Below are 19,836 nucleotides of genomic sequence, written 5' to 3'. Positions count from 1 at the left end.
ACAACCATATTTAACACATAAGAAATCTACCAAGGCCGCAGCTCCAGAGTCAGCTTATCTGTATACCCACAGCGATACAGTCCAATGAATTCCAATATGCAAAGTACAGTTCAATAAAAGTCCATAAAACTGCATGTTTCAAGGGTGCAGCTTCTTCTTCTGGTTACACAAGATGTCTATTGTAACCTGAGGAAGAAGCTGCGTCCTTAAAGGGCGTCACTTTATGGAATTTTATCAAGGTGTACTTTGCATCTACACCCCGTGTCTTTTTGCATATTGGAACATGTAAAACCAGCACCTTTCCACAGGCGTATTAGAAGCAGATTTTCAGTGAAGTTGTGGTCACCATTATTGGGTTATGGAGGATGGTGGGGTAAGAGGAGTGGCAGTTCTAATATTTTTAGAAAGTAGTGCACCATAGGGGGAGACGTCCAGAGGAAAAAGACAAAAATAGGCGGATGAGGTGCTCACCTTAGTGAGTTTTGTATGCACACTTTTTAATTCTTGCTGTCATAAAAGAAAACATAAACACTATATGCTTTCCTCTCCTCGCTCCCCCGATGCTTGGTGTGATGTCACTGGGGTCCCCCACTGTCGCCATTAGGTCCAAGAAGAGCTTGTTTCATCTCAGTCAGTGGCTGCCACTCCCAAGACAGGCTTGTCATGGATGTAAAGGTGAGTACAGACAGCGGGTCACACCAGGGGAGTGCTGATAGGTAAGTACAGGGCCAGCGTTGGAGGGGGCGAACCAGGGCCCCCATCCCCCGGAGCCTCTTACCGCAGTTACATTATGTGTCAGGGGCAGGAGCGTACTGGCAGCGTCCTGCAGCCTCTGGCAGTGATCCCTGGCTGCAGCTAATGGTTGCTATCAGGGGATCTCACAGAGGCTGCAGGACGCTGTGCTCCAGTGTGTGCTCCCTCCCTCTCCCTCCTGCACCATGTGACCTCCCTCCGTCCTCCTGGTGTGACTGGTGTGATGTTACAGCAGTCGGGACAATGGAGGAGAGGGCTGCAGTGAGAGGATCAGAGCCTGCTGCTGCCATGGACAAGGACAACTACACCCAGCATGCTGCTAGAGGGAGTAAGTATACTGTGCATGTAGTGTGTATGAATGTAGCTATAAAAAGGATGAATGAAGAATGTGTTTCATGTCATGTGTATAGTGTATGGACTGGATGGGTTGGATTTGAATGTGTTTTAATGGATGTGTTAGTCTGTGTGTATATAGAGTCATTACCACCATAGAGTGACCGCCACATAATGACTCTATATATACACTGTATACAGACCAATATTACTGCCATAGAGTGATCGCCACATAATATTGGTCTGTATACAGTGTATAAAAAGTCATTATACTGTGGTCAGTCTATGGCAGTAATATTGGTCTGTACAGGCTCGGACTGGGCCACCGGGGAGCCGGGGGATTCCCCGGTGGGCCCCGCCCCCTCCTCCCTCTTGCTGGGCCCCGCCCCCTCCTCCCTCTTGCTGGGCCTTGCCCCTGAGCCGGAGAGGGGCCTCCTGTTTAGATCCCGTTTAGTATGGGGAGCTCTAGGGGGCCCCCTGCTGGCTCCCACACTGCTGTGGGGAGTAAAGATCGGCATCAGCAGCGCCTGGTGAGCTAATCATGGGCCCTCCCCTCCCCCTGCACTCAGTCAGTGTGGCCCAGCTCCCTGCTTGTTATCAGGAAGATGCAGAGAGAAGGAGCAGCTGCAGGGCCCCTCCATCCCCTCTCCCCTCTGCAGTGACATCTCTTCTCTTCTGCCACTGTGTGTGCTGTCGGTGCAGAAGAGAAGGGGGAGGGGCTGCAGGCTGCTGGGTCTGGCTGGGAGAAGAGGAAGTGAAGATGGAGACCAGAGGACTCCATGGAGCTTCCTGCCCTGCTGAACATGTGAGTTTTGTTTACTGTATATTTGTCTGTCTTTGTCATCTGTGTGTGTTTGTACATCTGTGTCATGTGTTTATGCATGTGAGTGTTATATCTATGTAATGTGCCTGTGTGTGTGTGTGTGTGTGTGTGTGTGTGTGTGTGTGTGTGTGCATCTACCATGTATATAGTGTATATTATGTAATGTAGTTCTATAGATATTATATTGTATATATGTAATCTGCATGCTTTTGTATCTGTCTGTCCTGTGTCTGTGTGTGTGTTAGTATGATTAGATGTATGTATATATGTAAGGTGTGTTGTGTCTGCATGTTTGTGTATCTCTGCAGTATGTCATTTTGTGTGTATGTATGTATGTATGTATGTGTATGTGATGAGAAGAAGTTCGCCTTTTGGAGGTCCCAGTTGTGCAGGAGATCTGTGAGGCTTAGGCGCCGATCAGCTGATTGAGGATTCTCACATCACAGATGATAGGAGTTGTAGTAGACGTAACAGTAAGACTTTAATCAATGGATAATGTGTTTTGTAGAAAACCCTCAATAGATCTGACGAAGAAGGTTCCCCTCAAAACATCCATTGATTAAAGTCTTACTGTTACGTCTACTACAACACCTATCATCTGTGATGTGAGAATCCTCAATCAGCTGATCGGCGCCTAAGCCTCACAGATCTCCTGCACAACTGGGACCTCCAAAAGGCGAACGTCTTCTCAATTATTGCACCGACTCAAAAAAAAAATATATAAGCAGCATCAGGTAGGATAATGCACTCCATCTGAACAGAGTTTTTAAAAAAGCAGCAGAGACAGCACCGAAGTAGTAAAAAAATGTTGTGACTTTATTCAAACCCTCTAGTGTGATGTTTTAATTTTAGTCGCACAAGAGGGAGTGAATAAAGTCACTTTGGTGCTGTCTCTCCTGCGGAATGATTGTACCGAGTCTCCTGGTTGTGTGGAAAGGGCTGCAGATGGCGTCAAGGTGTATAAACCACCACTAAAGTGACTGGCAGTGTTGGGCTTGTAGCCCCCATGGTGAGCAGCAAGTTTAGCTACTGGCACAAATCTGTTCTGCAGTAATACGCCATGTGCGCCGCATGGTGTTCTCTGCCATTTCCTTGTACATGTATACAATGGCAGATCACACCTTGATAAGGCTAGATTCACACTATGTAAAAGTACTGCCATTTGCAACAACGGCTGTACTCTGTACGGTGTAGGACACTGCCTTTACTGCTATGGGATCCCGGCCGGAGAGTACACACATGGTATACGCTTCGGCCGGGATCCCATACTGCGCCGCAAAGAACATGTCAGTTTTCGTCCGCCGCAATTCACTGAATTGGGGCCGAATCCTCTGGTGCACTCCCATCTGCTTCTTCCGGTCCTAACTAAAAATCTCCAGTCTTCCAGTACTTATCAGCTGCTGTATGTCCTACAGGAAGTGGTGTATTCTCTCTAGTCTGACACAGTGCTCTCTGCTGCCACCTCTGTCCATGTCAGGAACGGTCCAGAGCAGGAGAGGTTTTCTATGGGGATTTGCTGCTGTTCTGAGACAGTTCTGGACAGTCTCACTGTGTCAGACTGGAGAGAATACACCAAGTAAAGCAATTTACTGATCTGTAACTTCTGACATCAGAGTTGAAAATTGTTTTTTCTTTACCAGAGTACCCCTTTAACGCTTTAATGACCACTGATATGCCATTCTTGAAGGTCCTTAAAAGTCTTATTCTAGCCCAACAGCTTGTAGTGAGGCTAGAATGAACCTTTATGGGTCTCCTCTGCTGGAGATTGTAATAGAAGAGAAGACTAGATGGTCATTTTCTCCTTCATCTTCTGAGGCTGTGTTCACACATGACATTTTTCATATGTTTTTGCAGCAATATTCTTGAAATTTCATTTAGGTTTCTACATAAATAATCCTGTTTTACCGTAACTGCATAAACCAGTAACAACTGTACAAGTGACTGGCAGTGCACTAGCATTGCTGCTCACATACACAGCTCTATGCAAAGTCACTGTAGTAACGTGAAAGGTTTGCCGCTGATTATGGCTATGTTCACACTACGTAAATCTACGGCCGTAGTTCTCGCCGCAGAACTACAGCCGTAGATGTGCGGCGTGGAACATAGCATTGTTTGCTATGGGTCCGCAGAAGGACCTGGCAGTTCACACAGTGAAGCGAGCGGCTCCGGCCGCTTGCTTCACTCTGTGCTATGGGAAGCTCTGATGCGGCCGCGCTGATGCGCCCGCATCAGAGCTCCACGGAGGAAAGATCATCCGGCCGGTACTTAAGTACCGGACGTGATGATCTGGGCTGAGACCGGCCGTTCCGTGACCCGGCCGGAGTCACGGAACAGCCGGTCTCCTCCATAGTGTGAACATTGCCTTTGTCTGTGTATGTCGGGTGGGCCCCAAGAATCAATTTCCCTGGTGGGCCAAGGTACCCCAGTCCGACACTGGGTCTGTATATAGTATCATTATGCAGTGATCAATTTATGGCGGTAATATTGGTCTGTATGTAGTATAAATAGAGTCATTATGTGGTGGTGAGTCTTTGGCAGTAATATTCTGTATATGGTGTATATATAGAGTCATTATGTGGCGGTCATGGTGTGGTGCTAATATTGGTCTGTATATGGTGTCATTATGCGGTGGTCACTCTGTGGTGGTAATATTGGCCTATATATAGTGTGTTTTCTTCAATAACGGTATGGATGAAATAATCGATCCTGATATAGTGATTTTTTTTTTATTTTTTTTTTTAAAAAACAATGCATATAAATAGTTTTTGTGTTTACAACACTAGTGGGAGTCCTGGTATGTAACCCAATGTGACTAAAAGCCCTAATACACGGAGCGAAAATTGTCCGAATAAGGCAGATATCACTCTGTGTAATAAATACAACAGTCATCAAGTGATCATTGTCTTTTGGCAAGTTCAAAAATCATTGGCTGATGATTGTGCTTATAACATAATAAAGATGTTACTCAGCTGATCACGTTCTCTGGTGTCCTAAGGTTTTGTCTGTTACGGCCAGTAATAGGTTGAACGGCCTGTCACTTCAGAGAGGGGACCAGATTTGAGAGCTTCAGCTGCAGTGACTGGGAGATCCCACAGACAAGGCCTGAGGACACCGGGGAACGTGATCAGGTAGTATATCTTTATTGCAGTGACTGGTAGATCCCACAGACAAGGCCCGAGGACACCGGGGAAAGTGATCAGGTAGTATATATCTTTATTGTTTACTATATACAGCAAGGGCTGCACAGACATCACTAATTTTATATATATATATATATATATATATATATATATATACACACACACAGCCTTTGCTGCACGATAATTGAGCCATGTAGTAGGCTCTCTAAGCGAGCTCCATTCTACCAGATTGGCGCTTTCTTCTCCAGAATATCAGGCTGTGTAATACGGCCCTTAAAGTGGCCATACACTTTTAGTAACTTCTGCCTGAACAATCCTTCAGCTGACAATTATCTCTCCCATTCAGCATCATCCTCTCTATACATAGGAATGCTTGGCACAGCTGAGTGTTCCTGTGTTTTCTATAGGAGGGGTAAGCCATAGCCAGACAGATCTGATGGCGGCTTGTCTCTCTGAGAACAAAGAGGTTGGATGTTGATTTTCCATCAAGCCCAACCCCCTATTTTTCCCTGCACTTACTACTGCATCAAGGCTTCACTTTCTAGATAACATGGTGATGTCACTTCCTGGATAACATGGTGATGTCACTTCCTGGATAACATGGTGATGTCACGACCCGACTCCCAGAGCTGTGCGGGCTGTGGCTCCTGGAGAGGATGATGGCAGGGGGACACAGGGCACTGGAGGGACACTGAGCATCCCTCTGCCATCATCCTCTCCAGGAGCCACAGCCCACACAGCTCTGGGAGTCGGGTCGTGACATCACCCTGTTATCCAGGAAGTGACATCACCATGTTATCCAGGAAGTGAAATCACCATGTTATCCAGGAAGTGAAGCCTTGATGCAGTAGTAAGTGCAGGGGAAAAAGCACTTTATAAGCATTTCCTGTAATAAGTGTATATTGGGGATTTGTATAACTTTTGAGGGGTAATACAATAATTTAACAAAAATTTTCACCAGACTTCTCCTTTTAACCTTATTTTTTTAATATCAATTATTTCCAGCATACTTGCAATCAAACAAATAAATTTAAAAACATTTATTTGGTATTTTAACCTTGCTTTTTTTCCCCCTTAATTACTTAAGGTCTTTGTATAGCGGTTTTTATTCAGTAACAGTAGGGCAGTACTATTTAGTCATTATGTGGTGGTAATATATGTGCATTGTATAATGTTACTGTTGGTATTATTGGTCTCTGTAGTGTTTATTTTGTTCAGTAACAGTATGGATGTAATATTTTGTTACTGTATGGCGGTAACATTCAGACCTCATGTAGTGGTATTGTAAGTATATAAGATTTAGAAGTGGGCATATAAGATTTAGATTTTTATTGTGTGTATGCACAACCTTTCTTAGGGCTTTTGGCCCTGATGTTCTTGACCCTAGCAATACCCATGGCATACCACCCAAATAATACTGAACCGCATGCTCGGGTTCAGACACACCAGAGCATTACATCTCTAACATCCACCCATTGAAGCTATAACCTGGAGGCTTCTGTATGCTGTGTTCTGTACACTGGTGTAAGCATTGTGCTATACTCACGCAAGGCTTGTTTATCAGCACTCATGTGACTTGAGATCACGTACAATGTTATATGTCATTAAATAGGTCAGGAAAAAAGTTTGTTCCAGGGGCATAACAAGTAACCATGGATTATTTCACTACCACAAGGATGGGAAACCTGCGGCCCTCTAGCTATTGCACAACTACACATCCCATCACGCCTGAGCAGCTTAAGCTGTAGCAAAATTACAATGCTGAACTAGAGGGCCATAGGTTCCTCATTGTGTAATTTTTCGTTATTTAATTTTTTGTACATTATTATGGGGGTGTAGTGCTTTGTAAAGCGAAGGAAGAGAGAAGCCCTGCCCGTTGTAAAATATGTCCTCTACCGGAACTGAAGTGTAGATAAGGAGAAATAAGTGATACTCGTACTCACTTATAACCCGTCCCAGGTGGGTAGCCTAAGCCCCAGTCGTCGGTTATCTGGGTGTAGCAGACTTCCAAGATTACCCCATCGTCTTGCACTGTGCAGCAGGATACGTAGACCTTTTACTCTGGTAGCTTTGTCCTACTGGGGTCAGTTCTTCTTGTTTCAGGAGACTGCCCTGCACTATTTAGAGAGGTTCCTGGTGTGGGATAGGGTTATTCTAGGTGGCTTCTCTCTCCTAAGGCGAGCTTAGTACTGCATAACTGTGGTAGTTGCTTGCATAAGAAAAGTCTCTCTGAGAGCTAGCTTCTCACACATCTGTTAACACTGGAAAGTAGTCTCACTGAACTGCCTCACTACCTCCACCAAGTGAACTTCTCCTACAGGGGACAATCTAAACCCTCCTGTGAGTGGTGGGGCTGAGTGTGGGTGAGAGAGGAGAAGGATAGGATTGGTTAGAAAGAAGAAGATAGGATAGGTTAGAAAGAAGGTGTATAAGTGGTGTATAATTTGGAGCTTTGTATCAGAAAAGCAAAGCTTTGGATTGTATAAAGATATACTGCCATAGTCTACAGATCTTGCAGAAGGAATAACATTGCCTGTAATACCTCTAGCACAAAGCTCCAAGGTGACATGAAATACCCTGATAATCTCACCGTAGGGGGCACTTTAATCCTTACTTGCTTTTTACATTTATGAATTGTATTACAGGAGGGGATCACTATACAGTAATGCTTAGAAAGACTATGGTGACAAAAGCCATGTTTAATGCCATGAGGGGTCCACACAGGGTCAGACTGGTCCAGCTGATCCTCCAGCCCAGACTGTAACACATTAATGGACCCCACAACTCCACCTGTGCCACATATAGGGGAGTGTGTGCAGAACGTCCATACAGTTTCTTAGAAAATCTGTAATTTCTCTGTCCGTAAAGTGCAGAACCTGCACTATATAAATAAAGATGACTGTCAATCAAACATGGGAAGGGGAGTGAGGAGGCATTACTGTCCTCAGCCATTCCGGAATTTTGGAACACCTCTAGAACACCTTCTTCCAGAGAATAAAAGCATTTATCTATGTTCTGCATATATGGAAGGTACCATGTGTCTTCTTGTCCTAACAGCTATCTAACAGGAGTGTCAGCAGTTTGTAATATTAATTATAGCTGACAGATTCCTTTTAAGCACTGAACACTTTAAAGGGGTACTCCAGCGAAAATATATATATATATTTTTTTTTTTTTATTATTATTTTTTTTATTTATTTATTTTTATTTATTTAACTGGTACCAGAAAGTTTTACAGATTTGTTAAATTACTTCTGTTTAAAAAATTAAAATCTTCCAGTACTTACTAGCTGCTGTATGTTCTGCAGTAAGCTATTCTTTCCAGTCTGACACAGTGCTCTCTGTTGCCATCTCTATCAATATCAGGAACTGTCCAGAGCAATAGCAAATCCCCATAGAAATTATGTACTGCTCTGGACAGTTCCTGTCACGAACTGAGGTGGCATCAGAGAGCACTGTGTCAGACTGGAAAGAATACACCTGCAGGACATACAGCAGCTGATAAGTACTGCCTGAAATATACTGTGTGTGAACCCAGCCTTAGGGCCCTTTTCCACCGGACGATTATCGTTCTCATAATCGTTAACGATTAACAATTTCAAACGACCGCTATTGCAAAAGACCTGAAAACATTTACTCATTTCCATGGAACGATAATCGTTACTTATGATCGTATTTGCGATCTTTTTTTCGCTATTTCTTCGCTATTGCGTTCGCATCTAATGCGAACGACCGAACAAGGCCTTATTCAATGCGAACGATTTGCGAATGTTTTGCGAACGAGCAACGATAAAAATAGGTCCAGGTCTTATAAAGCGATCAACGATTTCTCGTTCGGTCGTTAATCGTTAACTGCATTTCAACCGAACGATTATCGTTTAGATTCGAACGATTTAACGATAATCTGAACGATAATCGTCCGGTGGAATAGGGCCCTTAACCTGTAAGCAGCACAGCTCAACTTAGAATAGGAGGATTTCATAGTACGAAGCTACAGCCTACCCTGACCCAGTAACCGTACAATTTATTTAGTACAAATTGTGGAGAGGCATTATTCTATGGAATGGCTAGAAAGGGTCATGGGGGGATGGGCCACGCAGTAAATGTAATTGTACCCCCTAGTTCTGTGTTACTAGAACACCTGTAAAATGTAACTCACAATAGATGATAGTCACAGCTTTCTACCTCCCACCTGTGCACAGATCACAGAGCATGCCTAGAAAACTCTCCCATAGAAGTCAACCTTCAGCCTATTGCTTTCTGTGTCTAAATGGCTGCTGTAAAGCATATCTCTAAATGCTGTGCAAAAAGGTTAGTCAATATGGCCGTAATGATTCGGAAAAGTTAAGTAAAATTAAAAAAATTACAAAAAATTTTCACTTTAAGTTGCTGCATAAAATGTGCAAACATTTCTAGATAGGACGCAGTCACATGACTTATCGGTAACATAGACGTGGGGTATGATACTTTATGGCTACTACGGGGTGAGACACTTATTTGGTACCAGGCCACTGGATGTTCTCATCTGTTCTCTCCTGTGTATAAACGGCCATTGTTATAGCCCAGTGTCAGCTGAGTGAGAAGGGATTGCATGGACGGGGAGGGGGGAAGGGGCTGTAAAGGGGGAGATATGATTGATAAAGTAACTAATGGTAAGAAGAGAGGCAGGGTCTGCTGGAGCCAAGGTGGGAGAAGTGGTGCCTCAGGGAGCGAGGGGTGGAGGAGCCCTGCTGACAGTGACCCAGGGACACAACACCAGAAGGGGAGTGTGACAAGCACATGATCCATGGAGGGGGGCACCGCAGACACAAGAGACAAGCCGAGAGCGGCCGAAGGAGAGAAAGGTAAGAAGGAAAGCGATATGGGAAGGATTCACAGCCGGGAGACAGCGGAGAATATGGAGGAAAAAGCAGAAAACTTGAGGATCAGGGATCAGCGGCGGGTGTAAGCCCCCTCTAGTCTCCCCTACTCTGGAATGCATGTGCATGCCCTTTCAGTCTTATACAGAGATCCTAGCAACCAGATGCTCTAGGACTCTTGTACCAAGCCCTATACCTTTTATAATGAATAGGAAAGTATTGCTTAGATTCCTTTAAGTTTGACAAAGTTGCAATGTCCTGCATTCCGCTGCATCCGGGAACCTGCTGCATCCCTCAGTTAGACGTGCATTGGCAGTACCAGGTGTGAAGCCAAGGAGGGTAAAGGGTTACAATGCAAATGCAAATTTACATGCTCCAAAAAGTTTGTGCTCAAAAGAAAAGGCAGAAATATTAAAAGGGGTACTCTTTTTTTTTTTTTTTTTTTTTAAATCAACTGGTTTCAGAAAGATATATAGATTTGTAATTTACTTCTATTTAAAAATCTCAAGTCTTCCCATACATATCAGCTGCTGTATGTCCTGCAGGAAGTGGTGTATTCTTTTCAGTCTGACACAGTGCTCTCTGCTGCCACCTCCAGCGCAGTAGCAAATCCCCATAGAAAACCTCTCCTGCTCATGTCAGTTCCTGTCTCAGACAGAGATGGCAGCAGAGAGCACTGTGTCAGACTGAAAAGAATACAGCACTTCCTGCAGGACATACAGCAGCTGATATGTATGGGAAGACTTGAGATTTTTAAATAGAAGTAAATTACAAATCTATATAACCGTCTAAAACCAGATGATTTGAAAGAAAATTATTTTCGCTGGAGAACCCCTTGAATATAAGGACATTATAAAATACAACTAAATAAAAGTAAGGTTTTATTTAAAAGGTGTTTCTAAAAGAAGAGAAAATGATATTAAGTGCAAAATGAATGATTCATGTATTTCTATGGTGTGCCCAAAATGATAAGAAAAATAATTCAATTCTGTGTGAATTCCTCATTGTGAAGGCTGGATTGAATGAGATCAATCCACATCTATAAACCAGGCCAAATCTTAGCCAATCGATGGCTGCAATTTGAAGTGGCCCAGTCAGTAGCTTTTCACTGACTAAATTAAAGTTATCCTATAGTAGAGCGTCCTGAATCTGCAGATATAACTCTTATATTAATCTGTCACTCCAGCGCTGAGATATAGGCTGTAACAGTGTTATTAGGAGATAAAGCCAATGGCAGGACAGGCTTCTGGGGAGACATCAGAATTTGAAGTTTATATAAACTGGAAGTTTTCATAGATGCTTATAAAAATAGCTGAAGTATAAGTTCTCTAGGTTCTGTCACTGTCCTGTGTGAACACATCCTTACTACTAGGCATGAGCACAACTCGAGCATGGCTTAGTCTGATCATTCGGCATTTAAAGCGACTCTGTACCCACAATCTGTCCCCCCCCCCCCCCAAACCACTTGTACCTTCGGATAGCTGCTTTTGATCCAACATCTGTCCTGGGGTCCATTCAGCAGGTGATGCAGTTATTGTCCTAAAAAACTACTTTTATTCTTGCAGCCCTGTGTCAAATTGGAGTGGCCTACCTAGAATTTCATTAGGAAAGCCCCTGGGTAGAATCTCCCCTAATCATCACGTGTCTGAACACTGCACATGTGCTGGATTGTTAAGGCCCATGTGAAGTGTTCAGATAAGTGATGAATAGGAGAAATCCTGCCTGGGGCATTCCTAATGATGAGGGACGGAGAGATGGTGCAGGCCTAGGGCACAGACACTCTAGGCCACACCAATTTGACACAGGGCTGCAAGTAATTTTTTAGGACAATAACTGCATTACCTGCCCTTGAATTAAAAGCAGCTATCTTACGGTACACACGGATTGGTGGAGCAGATTGTGGATACAGAGTCACTTTAAATACTGGTGGCTGAAGAAGTTGGATGCAGCCTTAGGCTCCCTAGGGTTTCATCCAACTTCTTCAGCCACGGGTATTCAAATGTCGACCGATCGGACTAAACAATGCTGGAGTTGTGCTCATCTTCACTTACTACCTTTTGTTATAGGATTCACCTGATTGTAATCTGATGATGTTGAGTTCTTGTATTTTTTTTTTTTTTCATGACTGTATTTTTCCCCTTTCTCCCCATAATTTCACTGCCTCCGGTGTAGTTTCCGCCATGGTGTCGCACGCTCTCCTCTTTGCCGTCTCATTTGCCGTCTTTCTAACTCAGATTATACTGAGCAGACTGTCAGATTCGCTGCTCACTTTGGCTGACTCTGCTCACACCATCTCTCTTGTCATTGCTCTTTGTCCCAATCTTATCCTTACCCACTTACCCTCCTTACCCCCCCAGGCCAAGGCCCGGCTCCCCACTCTCTTCTCCCTACTCTCCCCGCTTTTTCTTTCGTCCCTTTGCTTGTCTCTCACCCTAGGGTCACTCGCACACCTTGTGCATCCGCACCACTCTCACCGTCCGGCTCTCATCTTTGTAGCTGGAGTCCTCGGTCTGCTGTTCAATGTCATTTATTTGGCCGTTACTGGAGCTTTTCAAGGTAAGACTTGTTCTTGTATATGCTTTATGGTTGGGTGAGGCTGCGTTCACACAGTCGCAGTTTTGTTGCATTTTTTTATTTACATAATTAAAGCATAATAAACTATATGGTCTCTGCAATGTTGTCTAAAGAGACTGTCAGGGCTTTGTCATGTGATCCCATTACCAGGCTTAATTGCAGGTGTTTCTTTTTTTATAAACAATCTGATGAAGCCTGGTCATGTGATCAAATGGGGAAGCCCAGACAGTTACTTTAGACAACATTGCAGAGTCCATATAATCGATAATTATTATTATGTAAACAAAAGAACCTAACAAAACTGTAAATGTGTGAACACGGCCTAAAGGCTCTATTACATGGAGCTATAATTGGCTAAATCAGGCCAATTTGGCCGATTAACGCTCAGTGTAATAGAAACAACGATCAGCCGATGAAACAATCGTTTCAGCTGATCGTTGGTTAAGGCTTGGACCTAAAATTGTCGGGCGCCGACCATGCATCGCTACATGTAAAACGACACTAAATGACTATACGAGATAACGCAGCACTGTATTCAGTTATCTCTATCAGTTTCATAGATTTGGGAGGGTTATCCGGCAAAATAAAAAAAAACAAAAAACTGCAGGACAGCAGGAGGTGGACATGCATGCTACCACTGCATAATACAGACGTGAAAATACGGCCGTATTACACTTATCTGTATATTTCAGGACTGGTTCACCGGAGCCCATTAGGTTCATCATAGGCAAATATTCCATGCCAGAATATGGAGATTCATGAAGGGGAAAGACATCTTAAAAAAAACATTTTGCATCAGCTGCCCATTTATCTAGTGGCGGGATAGATTCTGTATTGGACCCATGAGCTTTAGGTTATGCCTCTGAACATAATAACATGTTTTTATTGTGCACTATTAAACTAGCTGACATCTACTTCCTCTTTATCCATGTGATGTACACCAGGTCTGTGTCTCTCGGGTCTGCAGCCATATCAGCCCCGATGGTATCTGGTCCTCCGCATGCTCTGCTCCCTCGCTCCCTCATCGCTCCTCCTCGCCAGTAGTTTGCTGCTTCACCTTCTCAGTCACCCGGCCGTGCACTACCTAGATCCTGCCCTCTCCTTGGTCTCTATAACCATCATGATTGCTTCAGTCTACTCGGACATTGTTCAAAATGGCAGCGTCCTCCTCCAAGCCGTGCCTCCCTCCGCTAACCTGCAGAGCCTGAAGATGGATCTAGACTCGCTCTGCGGCCATAATGGACATCACGAGCTTCACATATGGGCCATAGCCCCAGACCATGGGGTGGCATCTCTCCATGTTCACTGTTCCGGAATGGAAGAATACAAGACCATCTTAAGCCAGGCCAAAGTTCTATTTAAGCGCCACGGCATACGGGAGTTGACCATACAACCGGAGTTTGGCAGCCCGGGAACGTGCGCTTTGGCTTGTGGACCGGCTTGTGCTCATCACTCCTGCTGCGGATCTCCACACACATTAGGAAATGATTTGGTCCTGGCCAACGTCTGTACCTGAAGGTATTGATATCACGAAGATGACATTTATCGCTTGGTAATGGACACTTAGAAGTTATGGAACATTTAAAAAAAAACTGAACCCATAACCTCCATTATGAGTGATAGATCTTCACCACTCGTGGCCTTTCGTCTGCTCGGCGTCTAACCGCGGACCACACACACGTAACACGAGATGTTTTTATAAAATATGATCTTTATTAATATCTACATTAAAACTTAGTGCTTTGACGTGGTGCTTTTTTTTTCTTCTTTTTTTTTATGGGTATTTATTTCACAGATGCAAAAACCTGATTCCCAATACAGAACAATCTATGTTTTATGACCCTCCTGGCTACACCAGTGACCACTCTGCAGCCATATTGTTAGATAGGGTGGGGTAACTGTACATAAAGTGCATCCCCACGCTCCCCCCCTTACCATGGTCCATTATAGTCACCTAATATAGAAGAGAAAATGGTGGCATTGTACAGTGGTTGGGGCTCGTTGAGTCCAATAAACAATCCAGTTTTCTTCCATAGTGGAAAGATGTAGTGGGATGTTAATGCTGGTTTTCTTCTCGGTCAGTGGATATTCCATTGACTTGTATATTTACAACAGGACTGAAACATATGAACGCGAGGTTGTCCAATGTGTCGGATGGATCCCATCAAGATCTCAAAGTGAAGTCCAGGATAATGAAGTGCATTCACAAAAACTTTTACGGCTCTTCGAGAGTGGTCAACAGCCGCCCATTCTCGAGTCCTCCGAGTAAGCGCAATCTGAGAATTGCCGTCCAGACTCGCCGGTGAGGGCAAGGCTGTGACCCACCAAGCTGGCTGTGGCTTCATCCTCCACGCCAGGCAGCAAGTTATCAAAGGGGGCAGCTTCTGGCAAATGATCGATTCCTGGGGGCATCATCCATGACATTAGGGACTCAATGTTTACAGCAGTGTCTTCGATATCAGGATTATCCTGCAGGACCGGTTCACTGGAGCCCATTAGGTTCATCATAGGCAAAAATTCCATGCCAGAATATGGGGTATCATGAAGGGGAAAGACATCTTAAAAATAAACCAAAAAGTAGAATAAAATATAAATATTAAACATATGGTGCAATATATAAAGTTATATCAGACACAACAAAAGGTGTTATTATTAGGTATCCCCTGCATAAATTAAAGGGGATCTCTCGGACCTGTAAATTTAAAGGGGTACTCCGGACAAGAGCTATGGCCAGGGAGGGGGTGGATGAAGGCAAAGACGTCCACTTACCTCCCCGATTCCAGCGCCGGGTTCCGCAAGCCACCTCACAGACCAGGAAGCTGCCAGGGCAGTGCAAGGCGGGACCAAAGAAGTAAGTGGACGTTGTTGCCTTCATCCACCATAGCTAAAAAAAAGCCCTCCCGCCCGGAGAACCCCTTTAAATATTATTAAAAATTCACCACTGATGATATAATGTCTCTGGAAGCAGAAGAGCTGATCATAAGAGATGAAGTTGGATGCTGCCCCAGGGAGTCCTGGAAACAATGGATACAGGGCTGCATCCAACTTCTTCAGCCACTGCACGCTCGGGTGTGGACGGATCAGAGAGTGCTTGAGGATCTACTGATCTAATTGTCAGGCCCCTCTCACGCTTATGCAATGGAATCATTCAATCGTTTATACCATGTAACTCCCCTTGAAGAACGAGGCGTGCTTCTAAGCCAATGTATGGTGTAATATACAGCATCTGAAATACATGCATCCATTGTGCAAAGACATCCAAACGGTAATAGAGGTGTGAAGACTAAATAAGGCCTAACAGCAGCCATCTGTAATGCAGGAGACTCTGGGTACACACCAGGAGTAAACGGATCCATTCATTACAATGTCCTGTACAGACAGAACACAATTTACTGGGCTGCCTAACGTCTCTGCGGCGTCTAGAATCCACTTATGAATTAATGGTGACAGACATCTCAGTGTTTTACTCAAGACAGAATACAATGCACAATATTTTAACGGATGATATCAAGTGGGATGAGATTCATCAGCTCAAATAATTTATAGCAAAAGAACAGATCCTATGACTTATAAAATATGTATCCAGTCATTCCTTTTTTCACCAGTAGGTGGCGCTGCTGCTACATGTACTGAGGCTTAGGGCTCATTTCCCTGCCAAAGATATGTGGAAATCTTGGCTTTTGGCTTCTTTAACCCCTGACCTATAAAGCGATTTGGAGATGGAGAAACAGATGCATTTGTGTGCATCCGTTTTTCCATTGACTTCCATTATTAAAAAAAAAAAAAAAAAAAAAAAAACGGATCAAACGCATCCGTTTTTTTAACGTACATAAAAACGTGGTCGACCACATTTTGTGTACTTAAAAAAAAAACGAGTGTGTTTTGATCCTTTTTTTAGGCTATGTTCACATTACGTGAACATCCGGCCGTTCCGTGACCCCGACCCCGGCCGCGGAGCTTCCCATAGCAGACAGAACACAATTTACTGGGCTGCCCCGTCAGCCGGAGCCGCTCGCTTCACTGTGTGAACTGACAGGTCTTTCTGCAGCCGGAATTCACTGAATTACGGCCGCAGAAAACTGACCTGTCAGTTTTTTCCGGCGCCGCACAGATCCCGGCCGGAGCGTATACGATGTACACTATAGGCTATGTTCCACCCCGCAAAACTACGGCCGTAGTTTTACGTAGTGTGAACATAGCCTTATAGTGTAAGTCAATAGAAAAACAGATCAAAATAGATGCACACAAATGCCTCCATTTTTCAATCCGTTTAATGCAACAATGGATGAAAAAAACTGATTGCAAAAACTTAGTGTGAACACAGGCTTGCTTGCTTTTACAGTCTTGTCACACGCTGCCTTTGAAATAGTAACATGGCAGATTATTACCCCTAGTTGTGTCCAGGGGGGCATCAGATGACAGGGGGCCTTTCTCCGTCAGCTTACATGTAGCGGTTGCTATTGACTGAGATATCCAAGTAGTTACCCAAATTATTTCCAATCCTGGCCACTACCAGCAGGTGGGAGCTGTTTAAAACAGCTATGGACCTAGATGGGTATTAGCCTGAGCCCACTCAACACTCCCCTGCCCCAATGTTTTGATGTACATGGGGGGGTGAGGGTTTAGGTTAATTTATGAAAATTCATTTTCTATACCTAGTAGGGGAACAATTATAGGGGGGGGGGGGGGGGTCGCTGTTCAGGATCCTCATCTTTTGGCTATAAAGCAGAGCAGTAACAAAGAGCGTCTCTTGCTTTGGAGGACCTGCCCTGCATTACATAGACATCCCACTAATGTGAATGGGATGAATGAATATTACAGCAAATCACTGGAGGTCCCAGCAGGAGAAAACTTTCTAATCTGCTTATTGTCAGTGGACCCTTCTAAACAAGGACTGTGCAATATCCTATATATCACTGAAGCTTATTCCCCATGTATTAGGAACAGCTTAAAGTAAGCATTGTAAAGAGAGTCCTAGGTCTGGGTTCTGTCCTGCCATCCCAGCCGTCCCTTCCTGATCAGCCTGGAGGACCTTTGGCATCCTGTAGTAGGAGCTATGTGATGTATGGACAGAGACAATAAAGACTGAGGGCACAATATGGACGCTGATGAATTATCAGGTATGACTCCATGTAAGCAGTATATGGCTATGTTCACATAGCGTATGAGACCGGCCATTCCTGCAGTACCGGCCAGATGACCTTTCGGGCCGCAGAGTTCTGATGCAGGCGCATCAGAACTCCCCACAGCACAGAATACAGCGAGCGGCCGGAGCCACTCGCTCCATAGTGTGCACTGACAGGGTTTTCTGCGGCTGCTGTTCACTGAATAGCGGCAGTAGAAAACTGACATGTCAGTTTTCTACGGCACTGCAAGGGATCCTGGCCGGAGTGTATACCATGTGTATACACTCTGGTCTGGATTCCCTCAGAAGGCAGCACAACGTGAGTTCCGTGGGAATCACGGCCATTGTAACAATGGCAGTGATTCCCACGGAACTTACGTTGTGTGAACATAGCCTATGACTGAGAGTCAATATGACACCCTGGTTACTATTTAGCATCACAGTTTATTTTCATCACAACACATGTCAGTACAGGTCCTTAACGTGACACTGTCACCTTCTTCCTCCCGGTATTAGCACCACTTAGCCCCGCCCACCGCTGCGCCATTGGCCACGCCCCCTCATCGCCCATTGGAACAGGCTGGCCTAAAGGTCTAGGCCCCACCCCCCTCTAGGTCGGCCCACCAATGGGCGTCAAGGGGGCGGGGCCAATGGTGGTGTGGTGGGCAGGGTTAAGTGGCGCTATTGCCGTGAGGCCCCGCCCACTTAATCTGCAGTTGATAAAAGATCACTTTTTACTTGAGCAAGCACCACGACGTATGATATAAAATAAGGTATGAAAAACGGTAAATTTACCCTTTACATCTGTGTAGAGATGTCAGAATGCACAAAGGGGGTGACAGTGTCACTTTAACAAGATCCGTCCTAGTCCTGCATGAACTGCTGAGTGTGCTGCTACCTGTCACTGGCCTTAAAGGGGCGAAAATCTTTTTCTTTCAAATCAACTGCTTTCAGAAATTTACATAAATTTGTAATTTACTTTGATTTAAAAATCTCAATTCTACCAGTACTTATCAGCTGCCGTATGTCATGCAGGAAGTAGTGTATACTTTCCAGTGTTCTCCTCTGACATCTCTGTCCGAAACTGGAACTGTCCAGAGCAGGAGAGGTTTTCTATGGGAATTTGCTGCTGCTCTGGACAGTTCCATGGACATCACACATCTAGGACAGAGGTGGCAGCAGAGAGCACTGTGTCAGACTGAAAAAAAAAAAAACACCACTTCCTGTAGGACATACAGCAGCTGATAAGTACTGGAAGACTTGAGATTCTTTAAAAAGTAAATTACAATGCTATATAAATTTCTGAAACCAGTTGATTTGAAAGAAAAATATTTTCACCAGGGTACCCCTTTAAAGAAACATGCTGGCCATATCTCATATAACACATGCCAGGCTGAGCATTATACCAGTCTAACTGATCACATGACCATGTATCGTCAGGCTGAGGAGTATTATAGTACATTATATATCAGTACGTGTAATGTGTCTCTATAGCAGTACATAAGGACAACCTACCTGCCATGGGGGCGCAGTGTTCTCTGTAGTCAGGTCTGGGTTGCTTTCTTTTACTTTCAATCCCATGTGGATCTGCAATAAGACAACAGAGTTGCAGAGATTACAGGTCTATATCTCCCCATGTCTCCTGTACTTCTTCTAAATAACGGGACCTACCGGGGTCATGAAGATCCTCGTAGGGAGGTGAGAGACGGGGTCGCTTTTTGCGAAGTCCATAGGAATCTGAAGAAAAAGGTAAAAACACTAGGAAGAGAGGTATAGGACTGGTCTAAGCAAAGAAGAACCATCTACAAGAAGCACAGGGTTAAATGACCCTAGGAAAAAAGGGGTCATGAAGAGAACCCCTGCGTCATATGGATATCATGGGGGGGGGGGGGTCAAACATTTGGGATCCCCACTATAATAGTCAAGCTGTCCCAATATAACATGGACTAAATCTGCTACATACTACTCTGATTAGTATGAGCAGGAAAAGTTTTGTATGGAAACTTGCTACTGCTCTGGACAGTCCCTGACATGGACAGAGGTGGCAGCAGAGAGCACTGTCAGACTGGAAAGAACACACCACTTCCTGCAGGACACACAGCAGCTGATAAGTACTGGAAGACGTGAGATTTTTAAATAAAAGTAATTTATAAATATATATAACTTAAATAGTAGATTATATTTTATTTACTCTGGAGCACCCCTTTAAGTAAAATTATTTTGTCACAG

General features: G+C 44.3%; 2 protein-coding genes across 7 annotated transcripts in view; one reads left to right on the top strand and one right to left on the bottom strand.

Annotated features, from left to right (window-relative positions):
• RELB (RELB proto-oncogene, NF-kB subunit) overlaps nucleotides 1–19,836 on the bottom strand; it is a 69,897-nt gene that overhangs the window by 29,811 nt on the left and 20,250 nt on the right. For 2 of the 3 annotated variants that reach the window (XM_069943551.1, XM_069943550.1), the window contains exons 9-11: nucleotides 19,279–19,344; nucleotides 19,123–19,194; nucleotides 14,174–15,040 (exon numbers count right to left, since the gene is read on the bottom strand). In XM_069943551.1, coding sequence (XP_069799652.1) covers nucleotides 14,718–15,040; nucleotides 19,123–19,194; nucleotides 19,279–19,344 — 461 coding nt within the window. In that variant the 3' untranslated portion in view covers nucleotides 14,174–14,717. Of the gene's footprint in view, nucleotides 1–14,173; nucleotides 15,041–19,122; nucleotides 19,195–19,278; nucleotides 19,345–19,836 lie in introns of those variants that run through there. The other variant, XM_069943552.1, reaches the window with a different exon arrangement.
• LOC138766168 (proton-coupled zinc antiporter SLC30A1-like) lies at nucleotides 976–14,298 on the top strand. 4 transcript variants are annotated; one of them, XM_069943556.1, is made up of 3 exons: nucleotides 976–1,081; nucleotides 12,405–12,464; nucleotides 13,427–14,298. In XM_069943556.1, exons 1-3 carry the CDS (start codon nucleotides 997–999, stop codon nucleotides 13,996–13,998), a joined length of 717 nt encoding a protein of 238 aa, XP_069799657.1. In that variant the 5' UTR covers nucleotides 976–996; the 3' UTR covers nucleotides 13,999–14,298. The 4 variants fall into 4 exon arrangements, with proteins under 4 accessions (XP_069799657.1, XP_069799656.1, XP_069799654.1 ...); XM_069943555.1 differs by having other exon boundaries at nucleotides 12,266–12,464; XM_069943553.1 differs by having other exon boundaries at nucleotides 12,081–12,464.

The sequence above is a fragment of the Dendropsophus ebraccatus genome, chromosome 10 (assembly GCF_027789765.1).
Source record: "Dendropsophus ebraccatus isolate aDenEbr1 chromosome 10, aDenEbr1.pat, whole genome shotgun sequence".
Lineage (NCBI taxonomy): Eukaryota > Metazoa > Chordata > Amphibia > Anura > Hylidae > Dendropsophus > Dendropsophus ebraccatus.
Note: the sequence above shows the minus strand (reverse complement) of the source record. Positions and strands in the feature narration are given on the sequence as shown.

Bases quoted from the DNA above. Each gene is read 5' to 3' on its own strand.
- LOC138766168 (XM_069943553.1), top strand. From the start codon at position 997: ATGGAGGAGAGGGCTGCAGTGAGAGGATCAGAGCCTGCTGCTGCCATG. The intron at 1,082-12,080 runs GTAAGTATACTG...CCTCCGGTGTAG, and splicing joins CCAGCATGCTGCTAGAGGGA to TTTCCGCCATGGTGTCGCAC. The intron at 12,465-13,426 runs GTAAGACTTGTT...GATGTACACCAG, and splicing joins CGTTACTGGAGCTTTTCAAG to GTCTGTGTCTCTCGGGTCTG.